Source organism: Cupressus sempervirens, chromosome 1 (assembly GCF_028749045.1).
Source record: "Cupressus sempervirens isolate cs-2001-9-10 chromosome 1, ASM2874904v1, whole genome shotgun sequence".
In the NCBI taxonomy this organism is placed as follows: Eukaryota; Viridiplantae; Streptophyta; class Pinopsida; order Cupressales; family Cupressaceae; genus Cupressus; species Cupressus sempervirens.
Window position 1 is genome coordinate 484,859,091 of NC_143118.1, and position 13,906 is coordinate 484,872,996.

Here is a 13,906-nt window from a genome sequence, read left to right on the forward strand (position 1 = left end):
TATGTTGACAAAGGTAGTAACAACGGAGAAGTTGAGCTCCTCTTTAGCTTTGGTTGGTCTTCTAGACTGAACATGAATAAAAGAATACCAGAGTGCAAGGTGGTTTGATCTAGTGGGAGCCTCATGGAGTAGTAGCATAGCCACATGATTAGTCTCCAAGAAGGAGATTGTTGTTTAATGTGGAGCCTGATCAGTCCCTAAGTGGGAGATTGTTAGATTATGGTGACTGATCAGGAAAGTATTATACATACTTCATAAATTCTTTTGGGCAAAAAATTTTAGGCCCTATTTTATTGGGATTTTGGGCCGACATGTAATTATTAATTATAACCCTAAAGCGGTAAAAATACTTGTATAAAAGAGCTTAAGGTTAGGGATTGTTTCATAGTTGTGATCTGAAATTGGTTCTTGCGGAGGTATTGAGCTATAAGGGGTTACGAATTATAATCAGGTTATAATCACTAGATCGTAATAATATCAGACTTGTTGTTTGGTGGACATAGTGGAGGAATTGGGTGAACCATGTTAAATCTTGGTGTCTTGTGTTCTTTTTTGTGTGATATATTATTTTCTGTTATTGGTTATATTTGCATATAATTGTTATTTATGTCCATGGTTTAATCCTAACAAGTCCCACATACCTCTTGAATTTGATGAGGTGTGATCACTTGATCCATTAGGTGAAGTGATCCCATCTACACTTAATGTGTTGTAATAGATCTAAAATAAACATGGAATTAAAAATCCACATGCAAGAGAATAGACAACATATCCACAAAATTGTGACACAAGATATACCCTGGGAAACCCTCATTGAGGGAAAAACCTAGCCTCCAAAAGCATCCATCATCATGTATTATTCAACAAAAAATACGATTGCCATACAACCATGGAAGCCTTCATGGCCATAGCCATAACCGAGCAAACTATGTGAAAAAGCATGAATCTACACATCCCATGCCATGCTTTCAACCTTCACAAATGCTCCCTTGGCTAACCTGTCAAGCCTTGACCCGCTCGACTCTTGCTTTTTGTCTTCTCCTTGTCACTCTCTCTCCACCCCAACAACTACCCTTGTGGCTGCTTATATAGTAGCAAGTCTCACAAAACCACCAAGTGGTATTACATAAACCATGTGCTAAAACCATGTGCTACCTAACCCACTGACCCCACATTTAATATTGGGCATTTAATTCTTTTTTCCCCAAATTTAAATAATTACATAAAATATTATCACAATGTTACAATACAACTCATCAAGAATATTCCATGGGAATCTTTACATGTTGCACGTCCATCTAGGTACAACATTACATAACAAAATAAAATATAACAATATTATGCAATGTGTGCAACACCCATTATCTCAACAATCTCCCACTTGTTGTATACATTGCACAGGTTCAATCCGTAGCCACATAAATGAACAAGGGAACAATCCCTCCCAACACATCCACCATCATGGATCAAAATACACCAAGTGCTCCATCCTGGTACCCGCGACAAAATCAAAGTATCTAGCATCTCAAACATGAATGATCTCACCTCCTACTATGCCACTCTCACTGGACATACATAGAATCCATCCAAAGAGAAAGCCACCCAACCTTTCGCATTAGAAGATCATAAAATCTTGTACCAACTGAAATTCCAAGCACAAAAAAAAACTTGATCCAAAGGTAATCACATGTATCCGTAGTTGTCAAAATATCCATAGCTGAAATAGCACCCACAGCAAGTGCCAAACCCATCCAACTATCCATACCTCAAAGGTATAACAAGTGAATCTCATATCACCGACATATCCAATCTGCAACCTGCAATCACAAGCCTCAAGAGCAATACCTGCCACATATATACCAAGAAGCTCCCACTGCAAAAGATAATGTCAAATCTATAACCAATTCACTCAAAACATCTCAAAGAAGTGAATCCATGTAGTATCAAGGACATCCACAATACATAAACTAATATCCTGCAAGAACAACTCTCATAACAAGTCTCCAATGCTCTCCCAAGTTCACCACAACCAACAGAGGAAAGAGATAAAGGAATAACCATGTCATCTCTCACATGACATACATGAGCACAAACCAGTGATCACAATCTCTAACCAATCTCAAATCCAATGTAGGTGAAATCGAACATCCAGGAAGATAACCAAGACCAGAGAAACCATGCAAATCATAACTTGTATCATGTCCTTCTACACACACCTCTAGATGTAAACTATGCAAGTATGATCTTCTTCCATAAAACCCCAACAAGAAGCCTCAACAACACCCAAACCATACCATATAACTAATCATGGATGTAAGCCTCTCACAAGAAGATCAAACTCAATAAACCCATTCCTAATCCAAGGAATATGCCCAATATAAAACCATCTCCCAAACTCAACCAGCATAACAACATATGCACATGGAGATAACCAATGCTAAACCATCTCTCAAATGAACCCTCCAGAACTAACTCATGTACCATAGCTCAAGATCCATATCCATGAAAGACAAGCATAAATATAATGCAACTGAGAAAAAACAATGGGCTATACCTCTCAAGTAGCAAACCGCCGAGTAGACCAAGAGTGGGGAATGAGAATGCTCATCAAGATACCCAAGTCTCCAACCAAGACTCATCTAAGAACAATCTCCTCTCAAGTCCATATCAGGTGACTACCCCTCGGACTTCCTGCTAAAACCATCAACCGTCCCAACAAATACTTCTCTAATCCAAGAGAAATCAGCGTCACCACCGTCTCTAAGTATCCATGAGCACCTGTAACCAATCAATCCATGCCAACTCCAAATGCAACATAGCAATATCATGAAGTATCCAGCTTATGATCAGTGTACTCAATACCAAGAAACTAAACCAAGATCAATGTCCAAGTTCCAACCATAGCCTCAGGAACATAAACATGACAACATGATCTTACCATCTCAACTAAAGAGATAACATGCTCCACATGAACATACTATAACATGTCACAACTCTAAACGCGTATCAAGAGTATACCATGACATAATAATGAAACCATCCTCATACCAAGGATAACATGCCAAATAAAAGCATAAATCACACCTTTGTCAAGAACCCTGTGAGTCCTCAAGATGCAACCATCTCCATACACCATGAAGAAAACCATCTCCACATACCAGGAAGAACCATCTCCACATACCATGAAGATAACCAAGAACTCCATGAGTCCTCAAGATCTAACCATCTTCAAACACCATGAAGATAACAAGTGCACCATGCAAATGTCAAAGACGCTTCTGCAGCAACAGGATCTAAGACAAACCTCCAACATCTGCAAACACTTAATAAATATATCAATGCCAACAACTCCCACTCAACCATGGTACCAAGTCACCTATGGCATCATAAAATCCATCTCCTATATGAAGATCCAAACCAAACTAGGAACTAATCTTGCACTATCACCCCATCACTGTCACAAGCTCTCACTAAACCATGTATCCAAGCTATCCATGACATCATGATGAAAACCCATCCTCTAATTATGAGAATCAACCAAGGCATCAAACCATCAAAGAACTCAAAGTGCACATCATGAGCTCCTCAAAAGAAACCAAATAACCATGATCCTAAACCAAGAAGATATACCACCATTACCAAATTAGAAATCCAAGCTAATGAACATCAAGGATGTACCTGTATAACCAATCATGTCATGCCAAAATCCATGACACCATGATCACATCCATGAACCGAGCATCTGGCTCTCAATATGTCCAACCTGTCAGCATAGTCAACCACAATCCTCTGCCATGATTGTACTTGGTAACAACATCTCATCCCTTCTACATGAAGAAAATAGTAAATCATGTGACTTAGGGCATAGACAACCCAAATCCAAGCCACCAATCTGAATATGCATCAATAATGAAAGATCAATGGGAAAAGACAACCCATAACCAAGCTATAAATGCAACCTGTAAGTATAGACCGCTTACAACACTGCACAACTTGTAGACCCAACAAGTCATCATGCATATCCAAACCAAATACTGATAACCATATCATCATGAGACCAATCTGAAATATGAATTGAGTATACAATGACATCAAATCTTAAATCTCCAATGCCATAAACTCACAATGTTACCATAGTCAAAATATACCTATAAACTGTTTAGATCAATATATCACCAAATAAATCATGCCAAACCTACACCAAATCTGAACCAATGTGTAGAGCTCTCCAAGAGCTTTCCGTTGACTACTCGAAGTCCAAAATCCGACTCCGTATGTCCAAGTTATGCCCTAATCCGTGCTCAAAATAAACAACATCTGACTTTAGGGCTCTTAAAACCTGACAAAATTTTAAAATCACAGAACTAAACCTATGCCATGTTGTGGTGCTCTGAATTATCTTTCCAACGCCTGTAAGAACTCTAAAATTCGATAATCTGAGAGAAAGTTATGGCCGTTTTACTAAGACAGTCTTTTTTACCATTTTCAGTACGATTTTTCATTTTTAATTTTTTTTTTAGTGACGAAAATTCCGACGGGATTAAATTTGACGGCCATCATGGGCTAAAACCAAAAAACTCTTTCATTTCCTCTGAACATGGCCAAACTAGGGCATATTAGATATCAAAATTTATGAAAATGTCAACCCGGATCCAATGGTGAGGTCTGTTTTTACCCAGGAGGTCATTTCTGCATGCTACCCCCCAAAACCCTCATTTAAATGAAACATCCAAAAAACTCTTTTTGTCCAACAATTTCACATGCCCAAATCTTTTAACATCCCATCATAACAGCAAATCCAAAACCCTCAGATCTGCAATCAATCATTCATATATCTTGCCCTTTTCTTTTATCCTCTCATGCATTTCCATGGATTCAATCTAGGGTTACAAACAATAAAACCATAGCTCTGATACCACTTGTAAGGAAACTTGGCAATAAAGAATATAACTGTTTCCACATAACCCATAATAGATCTAAAATAAACATTGAATTAAAAATCCACATGCAAGAGAATAGACAACATACCCACAAAATTGTGACGCAAGATATACCTTGGGAAACCCTCATTGAGGGAAAAACCCAGCCTCCAAAAGCATCCATCATCATGTATTATTCAGCAAAACATACCATTGCCATATAACCATGGAAGCCTTCATGGCCATAGCCATAACTGAGAAAACTATGTGAACAAGCATGAATCCACACATCCCATGCCATACTTTCAACCTTCACAAATGCTCCCTTGGCTAACCTGTCAAGCCTTGTCCCGCTCGACTCTTGCCTTTTGTCTTCTCCTTATCACTCTCTCTCCATCCCAACAACTACCCTTGTGGCTGCTTATATAGTAGCAAGTCTCACAAAACCACCAAGTGGTATTACATAAACCATGTGCTAAAACCATGTGCTACCTAACCCACTGACCCCACATTTAATATTGGGCATTTAATTCTTTTTTCCCCAATATTAAATAATTACATAAAATATTATCACAATGTTACAATACAACTCATCAAGAATATTCCATGGGAATCTTTACATGTTGCACGTCCATCTAGGTACAACATTACATAACAAAATAAAATATAACAATATTATGCAATGTGTGCAACACCCATTATCTCAACATCTTCAAACAACTAAAACATGTGGTTTGACTCAGCCACCTTTTATAATCACTTCTGAAATGTGTTCTAATACAGTTCTCAGGAATATGTCTATACTCTTGACAATAGTGAAAACTATACCTTGTATTATAATCCCAATTATAAGAGTTTCCATCTTTACCTTTGCTTATTTGATGACCACTTGGATATGGATCTACACTCAAAGGCTTTATGTCCATACTTTTGATAGTTATAACAACATCCTTCAAATCTTTGAGTGTGCATGGTCTTGGTTTTGTATTCATGTGCCTGATGACCTTGTTTGTCACACTTGTGGTAGTGATCCATTTTCTTCTGCTTAAAATTCTGACTTAGAGTCTTGCTCCTGCAAACATTAGCAGTATGTCCTATCTTTCCACAATTATGACAAGTAGGTTCTGAGTTATTACCTTTGTTACTTTTTTCTTCAACACTTTTGGATGATTCTTCTTCTTCAGTATTAGTGTATCCCAGTCCATATGTATCATTGTTAGATCTATGAGATCTCATCAATTGTTCAAAGTACATGATGGCTTCATTGGGTTTATTAAAGCTTTCAGGAAACTCCTTTTCCCTTTTCAGATCATTGTTCAACTATTCATTCTGCAACTTTAGTGTTGTGATCTTAATATCCTTGGCATTTAGTTCATGATTTGCAATCATCATTTGACCTAAACTTTCTAATTGCATGTTAGCAATCCTAGTTACCTTTGATGATCTCTCTTCCAGTTTGTTGGTGAAACTTTTTTGTCATCTTCAATCATGACTTTATCTTCCATAGCTTTCTTTTTTTGTTCTATCACCTCACATAGCAATATGGCTTGTGATTCTTGCTCTATCTTAAGATTTTTGATCTCTTCAGCTAGGGTTCTGTTCTTTTCCATTAGATCTACAACTGTTGCATCAAATTCATTGGAGTTTCCATTTTCAAATAGCTTAGTATTGTCCATCTCTTGGTATTGTGTGTCATTCTCCTTAATAGCAATTTCCTTCCTTCTTCTCAATGATTTCTTTATATCTTCTCTTGCTTCATTCAACTAATGTAGAATGAGTTGTATTTCAATCTCTTGGTTCTCAATAACTTTTCCCAACTTGTAGACTTCCATTTCCAAGATCTTTCCTCAAAGTTGCAAAGTTTTACTTTCAGAGAACTTAGCTCTGATACCAATTGTTGGAAGGGGTGAATCAGTGCTTTAACTTATAAAAAAATTCACCATACATACATCTCTCGATTCACTAAGTAAATTGAAATACCATGTAAAGAATATACATCTAAAGTATATAAACAAGTAAGAATTCACACACATATGACACAAGATATAATTACCTAGAAACCCTCCAATGAGAAGGTAAAGCTAGGGTGGGGATGACACTCACAAATGTTCACTACTACAGTAATAAAGTGTATCCAATGAAGGTTACAATGTTTGATCATGAAGCATGATCTACCCTAGGAAAGGTCTGCCCTGTTAAAAACTTGTAAAGATTGTTAGGTCTTACCCTGTTAAAATATTTCAACAACCTATTAGAAATGTGCTTGATTAAAGGACTTCAACTCACAATTAAGTAAGCACCTTATTAGAGGATTTCAATACAACCTGTTAGGACTACTCTATTAAGAGATTTGACTAATTCACCTATTAGAATGTCTCAACAATGATCTTGTGATTAACACTCTATTGCTTGATGTCAGATCACCTCTATACTAATGTGTACTTGATCCTTCTTAATTAGATGTCTCTCTATTGTTCACTATTTCCTTCCTCTATTCTCCTTTTAACTGATTTGCAATGTAACTTCAAATCATAATACCTTGGTCACCATGAATGTCTTATTTGCACATGCAAACTCTCCTTCTCTCTCTGATCATTCATAAAAAGTTTAGGGTTTTTCCTCTAAAAGAAGACCTAGGTAAGTTAGGGTTAGGTATGAATCAATGACTGTGAGTCACCCATATTTCTGCTTAAACCTTCCCTTTATCTAATTGGATGCATGTAATACATAGGGATTCCCACTTAAGATTCATCCTTATTGAAAAAAGGTCATAAATAAATCCTTAAGTCGGCTCAAAAATGGTTTGCATAGTAGTTTGTGCCAATACAAACAACTATGTCAAAATTGTGTTACTCAGCAATTGAATTCCCTAGTGCTCAGCACTAACTTTGGCTTCAATACTATCACTCAACATCTGAATGACTCGGTATGCACTGCTTGCTTGACACTTGAATCACTCGGCATATACTATCTACTCGGCACTCTACCTTATATGTTGTACTCAGCATATGTTACTTGTTCGGCATGAACTAAGTAAATGACCTAAGTGTATAGATGCTCATCAAAACCAATCTGACATTAACAAAAATTGACCTTATTAGGATCCTCAATATCTTCATGCTCATGTATTCTTCTAATTCATCAATCCAATTGATATATTCCTCTAGGTTAAGATTTCCCAAAAATGTGGGAACCTCAAACTTAGGTCTTTTTCCAAACTTGGAAATGAACCTAAAAAGCTTTTTTTCTTCTAGTTCACAACTTCCTCTTCTTCTTGATCAATGTGTTCTCCTTCTCTTTCATCCTCCCTCTTATCTCTTATGATAAGATTTATCACTCTGCGCATTTGTTCTTGTAACACTTGCATTGTCTCTACAGGGCTCTAAAACTCTCAAGTGTAAGACATTCAACACTACACCCTCATTATGGAGGAGTTTTTGCACTTTCACTGAAACCCTAGTGCAAACTGCCTCATAATCGATGATCTGTCTACACACTTAACCCAACCATGGTCATGGTACAAACTACTTCATAGTCAGATCTGTTTACACACTCGAAAACTACCACTGTAATACCACTTGATGAAGGGTGCTCCCCTCGATACTACAAACACACACAAAATAAAGAAACAATAAATTGAGAGAACCAAAATATGAGTTTCTTATTATTGCTTCAAATGTCGAATTACAAAATTACAATATGCAAACCCACATGAGCATCTTCCTTATGATAGTCTGCAAGATAGAGCTGTGAATATCACCCATAACTAACCTAGACAGCCTATGGGCCTTCCTTATACAAGCATTTTTTACCACTCGGGAAGGTTCTAGACACTAAGCCCTAACCCTTGAGGCTAACCAACCTCATATTATATTATTTTATTACACTTTATTACATAGGATTGACTCAAGATAATTTACAAATTACATTTTCAAACAACCCACTTCTGGAGACCATAACTACCAAACCATTGACTTGTTGGGCTATTATAACCCCATTATGGAATCCTCGGCTAAAGTTTTATTGTCGTTGATTGTGCAAGTGTCCATGAGTTGAGGATTGACCTCATCTTGAAGTCATTTAGGCCTTCATTGTTGGACTTGAAGTTTGGATAGCCAAAATTCATACTAAAAATTTGCAATAACTGCATCAATACGTATGATATGGTAATGAAACACATCTAGCAGGTTGATATGTCTAAGATGAGCCTTCACATATGGGATTAGAACAATATAAGCATGTAAGATCAACTTACTAAAATAAGCAAGTTGCCACAAATAGCAACTTTGCACAGGAATAGCCTTTATTGAAAACACAAATTTGGAAATAGAAATATTTTTGGGTGATGCAAAATTTCCCTTACACCTAAGATGAGCACTCCTACATAAAAAATACTTTTCTTTGTTTTGCACTACTCTCTTTAAAAACAACTTCTATTTATAGAGTTTTCATGCAAAAAGAAACAATTTCTAAAGTGTCTACATTTAATGCATTTACAACTTTTGTTAGAAACTTCTTTTGTACAAAACTCTTGCATAAAAACAAAGCAAAGATAATAAATCAACAAAAAAAAAACTTTGCCTTTTTCACTTCAAATATATCCTTGTGAAAGATTTGGTCTCATTTAGCATGTTTCCAAAAAGTATGAATAAAAACCAATAAAACATGAGAATGTTGAGTCACCTTATCTTGACAATGCAATCCATGGGATTCAACTTTAAAATTTATCATCAGCACATTTTTTAATTATGATTCTTATTAGTCTTATGTTAAGATTATTTTCTTGTGAGAAGTTCAAAACTCATTTGTCATTCAATGAGATTATGAATAATAATTTTGAAAAGATGGAATTAATATAATTTATGGTTATTTTCTATATTATATTAAATCTAAACAATGTAGCATTATTCTAACTGCACTTTTGATTTCTCATTTTATACCATCAATCGAATAATAACATGCATCTATTGAAGAGCCAAGCATAAGGTAGCATGCCATTTGATTAATGATGATGTAGTTCACCTTTAACACCTATGTTTTATCACTTCTTATATCTTAATTTATTTATCTCTCCATAGCCTCCTCTGTCATTGCCTCCATTTGTATATCTTTGTTTCTCCTTCTCTCTCTCTCTTTGCCCCTCTCACCCTTCTTTCATAAGTTATATTTTTATATCTTTGTTTCCTCTACACATCTCCCCCTTTCTATCCCTATTTCTCCTTCTCTCTCATCCCCATTGCTCTCTCTTTTTATCTCTATACTCACTTATCTCTCTCCTTCTTTCTATATATGTATATGTATATATAATCCCCCCTCCCCCTCCTCTCTCTCCCTCTCCCTCTCCCCCCCCCACCCCCCCCCCCCCCCCCCCTCTCTCTCACACACACACACAATTGAAAACATGAACATGTTAGTAATGGAATCCAATTACATTTGGGTTCTTGTAAGTAGATGCATAGTTGATAAGGTATTCCTACAATCTATGATATCAAGATGTAGCTACTTCTAGATTAAATTGTGTAACGACTTTTTGTATTGATGTTTTGAGAGCGATCTCTCTTCTTCTAATGGTGGATCATTGAGTTTGATCTTGAGCATTCATGCAAAAATATTTTACACAATTCAACCCATAAGTAGCTACATCTTGAGAGGCATAGTTAGTTTCAAGGTATCACTTTTCTATTACAACCATTGTTGCACAAACAACAATATTTTCTAAATGACCTATCAATAGATCTTTTGTATTGCACAAATGTATGCAAAGAAATAGACAAGGGAAAACCCCTAATTGACCTTTCACATATTTTTGACATACCAAGTGCATGCAAAAGTGTGATTGCTAACATTAGGCTATTGGTGATGCTCACATGAGCTAATAAATAAACATATTAAAGTTGTGATTTCTAGTGTGGTTGGTCTAAAGGAGCTGATATCAGTTTCATGTTGACGCTCACATGAGCTGAATAAATAAGTGGATTCAAGTTGTGAAAGAGCATTCACACTATATGTGGGTTCATAATGTGGTTTCTCTTTACAAGCTAATATTTGTGTCATCTTGATGCTTATATGGACACAATAAATTAGCAAATTTATCTTGCATTGATGGTTTCTAGTATGGTTACTCTAAACGTTGACATTAGTCACACGTTGATGCTTATATTAACAAAATAAATTCTTAACTATCAAATTGTACAAGGATAATAATTATCTGATCGCTTGTACAAATTTATTGTTGTTAATAATACACGATTATTAGATTATTTACTAGTTGTGGAAGCAAAGGAGTGGTGAAGCAATAGAAAATATGTTTGAGAGGATACTTTGAAATGATCATTTTTTTGTCCATGTGTGTCCAATAAATCCTAATGTTTATAGATAATGCCCAAAAACTAATTTACAAAGAAAAATATCAAAATCCCATATACCATTTATAAACTAGATTTGCACAAAATTAACTACTATGGGGATCTTCCCCATGATCTTTTTCGTATACGGATGGGTATGCGTTCTTATCTTTTTCCGTTACGGTGCCCTTACTGTCGCATCAAAGCCGATGGCCGATACGAATCATGTTTGTACGGGAGAAAGATTGAAGGAATGGCCCAACAACATTTCATTGCTGCCACTGCCGTGTACTTGTCCACTGCACCTCTCAATTTCCTTTTGCACGCCAACAGGGGCAGCAAATTTGCACAATGTCAGCAACTGTAATATTATTATTAGGAACAGTAGAATACCAAGTCTCTAGTCAAAAGTATTAATACCCTCGTCAATACGATTCTCTCCATTAAATAAGAGCCCACAACTTTTTTGCTTTCATTAACCAACCGCAATTGGAATAAGAATCAAGTCTGTTTTCCACCGTGTTAGTACCCTGCAACCACAGCAAGATGAATATCTATATATACATGGCATTCCCTTGCAAAACCCACTTTTCTTCATTTGCTTCTGTGGCAGACATGAATTGCATTCGGATGAAGTCTGCGTGAAGTTTGATATCTTCTTTCTCTGATACAATCAGAAGCCATGAAGTGAACTTCTTATTCAAACGATTTGTTTTGCTTAAGAATTGGCATTCAGTTCAAAGGGCATCTAATCATTGTACAAGGCTTTGCGCAACAAGTTTGATTGAGTGATTTTACATTAAGATCCGATTCAATCTGCTCCAGTGAGATTGGCTTATAAGGGTTTCCATACATCTACGCAAATATGTCTGCAACAAATTCAGTGTTTGAAATGTCTGATAGTTTTTTCTTTGATCCCCAATTGCACTACGCCCAGGTACTCCTCTACCCAATTCTTACTTTTTTCCTTTGATACAGCATTGGGCGTCGTCCATTTGCTCTCTCTTTCTAATGAGATCTGAAATGCCCATTGAAAAAGCATGGACAATTGAACTCAATACTATCTGCTTCCTTCCACTGTGCACTGTGAAAAAGCCATTCATCATTCTTTTTGCGACTGCTCTCTGATCTAATTACTCATATGAAGGTAGCAAATGGCGTTTTTACTTTCTAAGCATCTATGGAGGAGGGAACTACAATTGAAATTTCACAAAACTTGTTTGAAGAGAGTTTTTGTGTGATTTATCTTCTTGTCTTAAAAGGGTTTGCCTGTTGCTTTTTCTATGAGTTGTATACTACTTTGGAGTTTGTCGGATAATGTACATCTATGGGATACCTTCTGATCGACCGTAGTTCGATTTTGTTTTGTTTTCATGCTGATAATGGATTATGGAATGTAATATGAATACAGGCTGAATCAGAAAAGCCCAAAACGGAGAGTTTATAATACAATCATTCGCATTCCCCTGTTATGTTATGTTGAACAGGTACTTGCAGAAGCTCGGAAGAATAAGAAGGCAGTGAGCAATAGCAGTAGCAGTAGCCCACCGCAATTGAAGCACCCGCCATTGATTGCAGACGTTTCATGCTTTTCAGGGGAGCGGCAGAAATGTGTGGACGGTCTGAAGAAGACAAAGAGATCTTGGAAGAAGTCTCTGTTTTTCTGGAGGAAATGGGAGGGTGAGAAGAAGAGCAAGGCAGGAATGTACTCCCCAGCGAGAGGGTCGAAACTGAAATCAGTATCAGGACCCATTTACGTGGTGAACAATCTTCAATCACGCAGTTCCAGCGGCCCGCTAATTCCAACATTTAACACTGAAGAAGCAGAGTTCCCGTATACCTTGTTGAATCATCCAATTCCTTTGCCTCAGCCACTCTATCTCATCACATGAATTCCAAAGGGGCGGTATCAACTGTTAACAAATTTCAAAACATTGAAAATCTATAGATTTTTCGAAGATTTTCCACATTAATTCTGTAGATTTCGTGGTAGGAAACTGGAAAAAGTCACTGATTTTAGCAAATCTTTTTTTATATTGGTACATTTTGTAGAGGAGGCGGTATTGCCCTTTTTCATAAATCAAAATTTCTTATAGTTACGCAGTTGCACGCTTTTGTTGATAGTAATTTTACTCAAATAAAGATTTTCTATCTTAAAACGTGTGTAAAATCATTGAGTTTTAAAACATGTGTAATATGTATTTAACTTACATTGAGTGATTTGAAATGAATAATTTTTTTACATAGAAGTATTTTTTAATTTTAATTTTAATTTTTAATTGAATGATAATTTTGGATGAATACAAAGTATAGATGATACTCTTTTTCATTGAATGATTTTGAGTAGATAAAATTATGGACATTATTAATTTATAAAATCTCTATTTCTCTCTTTCAACAATCATTTTATATTTAATAGAAAATACCTCTTAACATGTTATTTTTATTAATAATATAAACTTAAGGCTAATAATTTATTTAAATATTTCATGATATTTTATAAGCTAACAATTTATAATAGACAACAATATTTCTTTAGAATTATTTTCTAAAATTATTCTATTTTAAAACATATAGTTTTAATTTAGATTGGGTGATTTTCGTCTTTTTTTGTTTTTTTCGTCTTTTTTCTATAATTATATT

The 13,906-nt window shown here is 35.8% G+C and overlaps 1 protein-coding gene across 1 annotated transcript; it reads left to right on the plus strand.

The window, feature by feature from the left end:
* The first annotated feature begins 11,849 nt into the window (after window positions 1–11,849).
* LOC149578375 (uncharacterized) lies at window positions 11,850–13,366 on the plus strand. Its single transcript, XM_089800492.1, has 2 exons — window positions 11,850–12,200; window positions 12,751–13,366. Exons 1-2 carry the CDS (start codon window positions 12,129–12,131, stop codon window positions 13,153–13,155), a joined length of 477 nt encoding a protein of 158 aa, XP_089656618.1. The 5' UTR covers window positions 11,850–12,128; the 3' UTR covers window positions 13,156–13,366.
* Window positions 13,367–13,906: the final 540 nt, after the last annotated feature.